The sequence below is a fragment of the Cariama cristata genome, unplaced genomic scaffold (assembly GCF_000690535.1).
Source record: "Cariama cristata isolate BGI_N322 unplaced genomic scaffold, ASM69053v1 scaffold25574, whole genome shotgun sequence".
In the NCBI taxonomy this organism is placed as follows: domain Eukaryota; kingdom Metazoa; phylum Chordata; class Aves; order Cariamiformes; family Cariamidae; genus Cariama; species Cariama cristata.
Window position 1 is genome coordinate 4,347 of NW_009615106.1, and position 8,817 is coordinate 13,163.

Genomic DNA, 8,817 nt, shown 5'->3' on the forward strand with positions numbered 1-8,817 from the left:
ATCACTTCAGTCTTGCTGACACGCTGGGGTGTCAATGGGATGCAAAGCCGCTTTTGGAAATGCTCCCTAAGAAAAGCACGCGTGGCAAAGAAGGAAAAGCTAGTGGATACTTGAAGAGGTGAAACCACTCAGATGGCCACAGAGGAGAGGAAGTAAAGACACCCAGGAGTCTTCCTCCTGCAAACACTGGGTGGCCAGGATTGAGGCTGGCATTCATAAAGAGGCTGCATTTAGAAGGTACAGCCAGTACCTGCATGAGCCACCCTGGTTCTACGGGAAATAGGGAGATACCGGTTTGACTTCACACAGCATCTGCCCAGGGGATGGATAAGACACCAGCGAGCAAGCGTGAGGCACAAAGTACAAAAGGAATAAAAAAAAGCAACAGGCCCCTTAAAAACATACTTAATAGTTTTCAAACTTTATTTCATGGTGATTGACGAAAGACACAAGTTAGTAATGGTTATATCATGCTGCTCCTCTACTGTGCATTGCCCTTCAGAATTCATACAGCAGTTCACAATGGTCATTAATTTACCCTATAAATGAAGCCACATGGACATCTTTTTTAAAAAAAAGGCAAAAAAAAAAAAAAAACCCAGAAAAAAACCAAACATCAATGTCTTTTTTTGTTGTACATACATGTTATAAATGCTATTAAAAAGAAAGCCGAAGTTAAGTGCACAGCCCCTAGGGAGCACTGCTGAATCCGACCTTGGTTCAAGATGCTTGACAACGAGGACGCAAGGTCCTGTTTTAAGGCATTTCCAAGCCCCAGCAAAAGCAGACAGAGTTTTTGTTTCGTTGGTTTTTTTTTTCTTCTTCTTTTTTTTTTTTTTTTTGCAGTGACCCTTGCTTCATTTCAGTGGCATTCTAGAAAATTAGCAGCTTCCTCTGTGCATGCCCCTCTCCCTCCGGACCTGGCACATCCAGCCCTCGGTCTCAGCCGACGCAGTTGCATTGCCCAGCTAGAATTCACCTTCTCAAAACACAGATCGAGGGTCTCAACGCTTCCCTCCCATCCCACCCCATCCTGCAGTCCTAGTTAGCCCCCGTCTATCTACACCTCGTGATCAAAAATACAGCAATCCATCCCTTTCACAACACAGGCACAGTACTCCCCACCAGGAACCACAATTTATATACAGTAGCCACTGAAAATGTGGTATTGCCACACACACAGCCATACACACACACGCACAGAGCGGAGTCTCCATTCCATGGTGGGCACAGCCCCCCGTGAAATATTTAACCACTGGATTTTTAGAGGAACGTCAATAGATTTGGCATAGATGGAGGTGAGGGGTAGATTTCTTTTAATTAAAAAAAAAAAACAAAACCAAACACAAGTGGTTTTACACTACGTTCTTCCCCTTTGTTACAGCAGCGTTGAGAGCTCACCCTGAGAAAAGTAATTTGACTTTTCATGGCTCAAAATTTAGTGGCAAGAAAAAACATTTTTAAAGGGTGCACTACTTTGCAAAGGTATACTACACGGTGTGCTAGATATTTAGGGTAAAACTGCAAAATGATAGCACCCTGGCTATTAATTAACAACTGATACCTGGCGGGATCCTTCAGATTAATTCCTGCACGCTCCATAAAACTGGTTTTACGCAGCCGCCATCTCAGGGTGGGAAAGGGACATAGATGCTACACAGCATCAGTAAATTCTTCCCATGGAGAAGGAACCTCAATGGAGTGGGTCATTTCTCTCATAGCTGCAATCTGTTGTTCTTCAAAAAAAAAAAAAAATATAAATAATTCAGTGTTCGCATGCAAATGCGTGCTGGTTGACAGGCGCTCGCAAACACACCTACATTCATTCAGAAACACGCATACTGGCTTTGTAACTGGCACCACAGTTTTTGCTTTCCAGATTTGCACGGAGGAAGAAAACACTTAAAATCCTTCTCCCAAACAGCACTGCCTCGACAGCTGACTCGCACCCCATTTCCATTGAAGCTATTGCTGCTGGGCTGGCAGAATCCAGAGGAGCTTTGATGGTGGCGTGGAAGACCCTGCCTTGCACCGGGCATTGCAAAAACTTGAAGTCAAAGGTAAAACTCCAATTAACTCTTCATGGGAGAGGCTCTAATACCAGCTCTACAGAGATTCACATGCCGGCCAGCTGTAAGCATCCTCATGGTAGACAGAGGGCAAGTCATGCCCAGAGGCTGGAAAATGGACATGGGTCATGGAAGGACACATCCAAGGGATCTTTTTGAAGTGGAAATGGACCCAGTCCCCATGCCCTCGCAGCCTGTTGGACAGCATTGGAAGAGGGAGAGCACTTCCAGCTCTTGAAGACGTGCTGCAAGTTCTCACTGGTGCACGGGGAGGGCAAGGCTTGGTACACGGAAGCTCTTGGGAAGAGCAGCCAGGGCAAGCAGGCGGTTAGGACATGTCTGGATAAACACAAAGCGTGGAAATGAGGTTTCACAGCTGCTTCTGCACATGTCCAAGAGGAGGAGGAGGAGAAGGAGAGCCACCAGAGAAATCAACATTTCCCCCACAGCACCTCTCAGTCCAGCAAACAGTCATAAGACAACCAAAGAGCAATGCTTTTCTGCCTGCTCAGAGTAGACCTTGGTCTCTCTTCCAGTGCATGGCATCCCTGATTTTAACAGAGCATAAAGGAGAAAAGCACTTGAGATTCTTACACACATAAATTATAGTGAGAGGAAGAGGAGGGGGGAGGAGGGAGATAGGGTGAACACAGGGCCAGGAGAAAGCTCGGCAGAGCCCGGTCCCAAAGCAGGGTGGGCAATTCCCACTTCTCTGGTGGCCACTTCCCTGCTCAGCCAGCGCTGCCGAGGGGACTTTGGCCTGAGATGGGAAGGCAGCGAATCCATGAAGGCCCCCACGTCTCACCAGCACCAGCATCCTTTCCCCCCACGGGCATGAACAACAACCCAAGAACACAAGTAAGGAGGGGGAAACATAACCCAAAAAGAAGCTTCAAGTATGAATAAGGTTTACAATGCAGGTGCAATGGGGAAGTTCTTCTGTCACTTCTTGGAGACTTGGTTCAAGGTTTGTTCTTTGTTGCTGCTGTTTGATTAGAGTCTGACCGACCTGGATAGACTGCAACCGAACAAAAAAAAAAAAAACCCAAAAGAAAAGGTGTTTCCTCCCCTCCCTTTCCCCCCTCCCCCCCCAAAATATAAAAAGCAATAAGTTTACAAAAATAGAAAATAATTACAGCAATAGGCAGGAGGGAGGGAAGGAGAAGGAAAGGTCTCTGGGGGGGGTCTATTTGGCTGAGCAGTGTAATATCGTGGGGTTGTTTAAAGCGTCCTCCACCAGATGCAGTTCTTGGCGGTCGACAATCACGTCCCTTATGCAGCCGACGAAGCCAGTGCTGTAGGCTTTGGGCAGCTTGTGAGCCACGCTCAGCTTCTCCAGTCCCCCTGCAAGAGAGCGCGCAGAAGGTCGGGTGGGAGGACAAAGGACAGCCCAGCAGCCTTGCACACTCACGCACACTCATGCACGCACATGCAGCCTTCTCAACAGCGGGGAAAAACCTCTTTCCTGGCTAGTATTTATTTGCACTTCAATCAGAGAAACGCCAGTTCCAACCAATACATACAGGTTTCTTGAAGACACTTAAAAGAGTGACTTGCATTCTAAAATACCAATTAAACATTAAATACTTCATTTCCTTGGAGTTTAGTCCCAAATTCAAACCGAATTTTATTTCGGTTACTGAAATGGCAAGTATGGCTCATTCCAGGCCCTGAGATGATGAAGGGCTGATGGCAAACAAAACTTTTGGAAGAGCCAGTGGGGAAGCCAAGCAAAAATTTCTCATGGAAAAATTCTGCTTTCCACGTAACTTCGAGGTTGATTTCAGAACGAGAAATGGCATCTGGGATACTCTCTTTTCAGAGGTAAGGCTACATTTTTGAACACGAACTCCTTGTAAGTCAGGTTAGACCTGAAACTACAGGCTTAGACTGGGAAGATAAGAAGAGACACTTCCGAAAAGTGTCAACAGAATCTAATTCACTGGTTCTTCATTACAGAGGATCAAAATCCCCAGATGAACATTTCTGGCCATTGATTTCTGTCGTCCTTGTGCCCCCTTGCAACCACGAGCGCTAGGACTGCTACAGTGAAGCCCAGTCCTAAACCTGGAGATGGAGAGCTGCACCACGCACCTTCCTCAAGGGACGGATGAAGCCCAGGACCATCCCCTAGGACCGGGCATCCTTCCTCCATCCCTTCAGGCTCCAGAAAGGCTTTCACTATCCTCTTAGCTCAGATTAGGACTGGTTGTAGTTAAAGGCAATTATCCTACACTTGTGGGTGGATTTCTTCCCTATTTGAGCTGTTTTAGGACAGATCCAGCCTCTTGTCTGTGCTGACAGATCTGCCACACGCAGGGCGAGATGGATGCAACTGGCCAAACTCTTGTTTGTAGGATCAAAATACTTGTGTCAAACCAAATGGAACTGACTCTGCTGTACACAGGGGCACGTTCAGGCAGGTCTGCTTACTCTGTTGTGCAAATAAAGCACAAATAAAATCCGGGTATTTACGTATTTCCAGAGAGAAGCACCCTTCTCTCAATTCAGCCGTTTCACCTGTGGGAACCAGAGTTACACCAGCAAGTAACATCTGGGAGGCTCATGAACTAAGAGGTTTCCACACGTGAGGGAATGTGGCAAGTGGGAGAGCTCCCAGTTTGAAGAGGGAGAAGGTGCTCCATGCCATCGGCAGCCCGGGATCCAGAGCCTCAGGCCAGCCAATGGCTCCCTTCAGGGGACACGGTGGCACGGAAAGGGCTGGCATTTGGTAAAGCCAACCCTTCGTCCCTCAGCCATCCCTAGCATCCCACCATAGTAGGCAGAGAACAAGCAGGGGACTTTTTTAGGTCAAACTTGTGAAAACCACCCGGGAGGCAAAGGTGTCGCGTTGAAACAAGTGAGGGAGCATCAATGTCCCAGCTCCAGCTCTGAGCCCCTCAGCAAAGGGGGCAGAGGACGTTCACCCTTCCCACACCGACTTACCCAGCCACAGGGCCCCATCATGTTGCACCAAGCGGAGACGAGCCAGCAATGGGGGCTTCGTTGCCGACTTGAAGGGAACCTTCTCTCTGTACCCTGCTCCCAGAGGGTGGGAAGAAGAAACAGAAGATGATGAGCAACCTTAGAGGAAAAACCCAGAGCCACCCTCTGCTTTACACTAAATCCAGACACTGGGCACCATCAGCCCTTCTCCACTCGGAGAGGAGCGGGGAGCAGAGCTCTCCCTCAGGTCGCTGCGCCCAGAGCGGTCCTCGGTGCGATGCCTCCCCGGGGATTGCCACAGGGCCGGTGGCGAGTGCTCCCCTCCAGCATCCCGGCATCCCCCGGGCATCCCGCAGCCCCATCACCGTCCCTGCCAGCAGCCACAGCTTCCTCCCGCACCCTCCAGACCCATCAGCAGAAATCCCTGGCATGCCAGTCGCATGATCCACTCACCACTCCCCCCATCAATAAAAATAAAAGGGATGGCTCGGGCTCAACACGAACAGAATGTCAAACCCTCCGCCAGCTAAAATAAAAAGGCATGAACCTTTCGTACCTCCTTGCGCCTGCCCCTTTGACATTTCCAGGCGTGTCACAACACGCACCCCTCCAACGCGGCACTGCCCACATGCCTCTCCTCTATTATTATCCAAGAAGATGAATGACCCTTGGGGATCACAGGGCACGGAGCCACGGCCGTGACTCAGGCTCCCTAGTTCACAGCTTGCCCATCCCAGAGCAATCTGTCACAGTCCTGCTCTCCCCTCCCGCTAGCCTTCGCACCTGTACGCTTTGATGTGAATCCACCGGTTGGTGTTGACTGGGACCGTGGATCGTAGGACAACTGGCTTGGAGCCGAGATCGTAGGTCATTTGTACGAAGCCATCCACTATGGCGAGGGCGATGTAGTCCGATCGCTCCAGCCCCTTCCCACTCCACAGGATCAGTCCCTGAGTGGCTTCTGTTTTGATGCTTAGTTCAAAGTGGTTCGATTGCAAGGCTTTCTCGCTGCACGGGGAGAGGGGAGCAGGGGAGAAGACAGAGCAGAGTTAAAACGTGGCTACAAAAGGCAGCCAGTCAGCTCCTCGGAGCAGCTTTCTCTGTTCCCAGCCAACTAGCTCACCTGCTGAGGATAACCTTCAACTGACCTTGGCATCACGGGGTCTCGGTCCCTACCTGCTGCGCCTGAGGGGTCGCAGCCTTTGCAAAATCCCAGGTCTGCTCAGAAGACCTGGTGCATGGTGGGGTACATCTAACCATGGTGGTACATCTAACCCAGGTCTCACTCAGAGCAGGACCACTGCCAGCACTGGATGAGGGCAGCTGTGGCTGGAGCACCAAGACCAGACCTCCTCCATCGTCCTGCTGACCTGAGAGGGGCTGCACAGTTCTCCTCTGGGATGAAGTGTTTTCCTCAACATCCAGCTTAAACCTCCAAAGACAGGAGTCTGGGACTACTGCCCCGGGCTTTTGCCCTCCATGGAGCATAAAGTTCAGACACATCAGTCCCCACGAGCTGTGACCCACAAGTCTTGGGTTTGCTTCCCCACAGGCAGGCGCTGAAGGGAAGAGCTCTGTTACGTGGGCTGGTGAACACAGCACCGGGCTGGCCCCGATCTGGCCAGCAGAAGGGTTTTCCCCACAGAGCTGCCTTTCATTTGAGAGAGGTCGGAACAAAGAGGGCTCTTGTTGGCCAGATCGGGAGGGTTGCGGGCAGCAGCTGAGCTGGGGTCGACACCATTTCACCATCCTGCTGGCAGAGTTGGGGTGCCTGGGGACCACCTCTCCCCATGCCATCACCACGCAGCCATCAGCCTCGGAGGCATTTGCTCTACCGCTGCCTCTGCTTGACCAAAGCCCAACAGGAACCCGAGGCTGAGGACCATGTGATGATGAGCACTCTGCAGTTGGAAGGGGTTGGAGACCACCCACAGAGGCAGCAAAGCCTTCTTTCTCCTAGACACCATGTCTTTTCCCAAGGGAGGAATGAAGGAAGGCTTCCCGCACATTGGCATCCCCATCTTTGCTCAGTCCCTTCTGGAACCGGCAAAAGACTCTTGGCAACAGGTGAGGTTGCCATATGGAGTCACCGTCCACTCTCCTGGGATGCTCCGAGACACACTGCTGACACATGTGCACACATAGACCAGACAACATGGGCAACACAGACAGCTTTTTATTCCCAAGGGACACTGCATCCAAAGAGCTGGACAAGGGCTCTGCATGAAGCCCGCTGAACTGTCAAGGTAACTCAGGCTCTCCCCTCCCTGGTTGCTATTTGCTGCCTAGGTCCCCAGGAGCAAGGGCCAGAGCTGGAGCTACACAGGAGCTGCTGGTCCTATGCTGGAGGGACAGGGCTTCCTTCGTGTTTCCTCTCATCATCTGCAGAGCTGTATCCCTTATAAATAAAAAGCCAGGGGTATGGAGACACAGAACACGCACAAAGACGGAGACATGCTGAGGCAGCAACAGCAGAGCACGAGACACGAGAGCTGAAAGCCTGGCACAGAACTCACCTGGGCTCCGCAGGATAGTCCAGCGCTTCGGGACTTAGATGCGGGAAGAAAGGGGAGCATGCCATAAGCGCCTGGCAGCAGAGGGGACCCTTCCCTCCCCCCCTGCTCACAGACAGGGAACAGCCCTGCTCAACAGCAACAGCTCTTCACCCTACACAATGCCCAAGCCGAGAAAACCACCCAGTATGAGCAAGAAGCCTCAGCCACTGCCCTTGGGGCTGAGTTTCCTCAAGCCAGCAAGACACGTTTGCAAGTTGTTGCTTAGCCAGGGTGAGTAGAATAATGCCAACGAGTGAATACAGCCCTGTCCCAGCAGTGCAGGGACTCTGCGATGCTCTCCTGGGTCAGGACCATCAGTGTTCCTGCTCATCCCTCGTGCTACCTGCTGGGATGGGTATCCCAGGACAGAAGAGAGGGCTGCACTGCTAGGGAAGGGAGTTTTTGGTCCATGGTCCTGCATGAGGACCCTTTCCTGGGCAGAGCTGCAGGCAGGTCTCAGGCTGGTTCTTTGGGATGCTGCAGGATGTTTTCCCATCTAGGCAGACAGCTGAATTCTCACGTAAGGTCTCTGAGTCAGTCTCAGGGCACTTGGGCAGCAGGGCATGCATGGAGACGGGGAAACCCGGGACTACAGCTGTCCTGCTGGCACTGCCTGCAAGCGTTAGGGGCTACAGGCCCCGCATTACAATCAGATCTAGCTAGATGCATATATAAAAATGTACGTTCAAAAAAAAAAAAAGGACGGGCATGTCCTGGCCCGCAGAGCCGAGAGAAGCACTTGGAGTGTTAGTCCAGCCCAAGGCACACCCGGGTGTCTGCCTGGAGGCAGAAGAAACTACTTTTTATGGGCAGCCCAATGGGTCCTTCAGCCCTGGCGAGGCTAGGGAGTGCTTCGGCCAAATCCCAGCAGATGGATCTGGGAAGAAGTGCTAAGCTCCCTTGCAGGATGGGGCACGCACAGCCAAAATAGGCTGGGAATGGTGACCTTCCCTTTGCAGAGCATTGGGAGAGGCCGGGACACAAAAGGTAGCAGCTTTCTGCTCACCTGCAGGGATGGGGTTCATCTCTGTGCAGAGGGACAGCCGGGCACTGCCACGTGGCAGAGCCATCGTGCAAGCCCACTACGTGCTTCTCGATGCTGTAGGGCACTGGCTAGCGTAGGAGGATTCTTGGCTCCTAAAAAAGCCCCTTCCAAAACACCAGAACACCTCCCAAACTCTTGTGAACATGCATGTGGAGGGGGTCTGTGGCTTCCCGGGCGCACATATGCACGCATGCATGACACT

At 51.5% G+C, this 8,817-nt stretch overlaps 1 protein-coding gene across 1 annotated transcript in view; it reads right to left on the reverse strand.

The window, feature by feature from the left end:
* Nucleotides 1-2,870: 2,870 nt before the first annotated feature.
* AGRN (agrin) overlaps nucleotides 2,871-8,817 on the reverse strand; it is a gene marked incomplete at its 5' end in the record, with an annotated part of 43,380 nt that continues 37,433 nt past the window's right edge. The window contains 5 exon segments of the mRNA XM_009699703.1: nucleotides 2,871-3,413; nucleotides 5,016-5,035; nucleotides 5,037-5,108; nucleotides 5,799-6,023; nucleotides 7,532-7,564. Of these exon segments, the coding sequence (XP_009698005.1) occupies nucleotides 3,256-3,413; nucleotides 5,016-5,035; nucleotides 5,037-5,108; nucleotides 5,799-6,023; nucleotides 7,532-7,564 (508 nt within the window).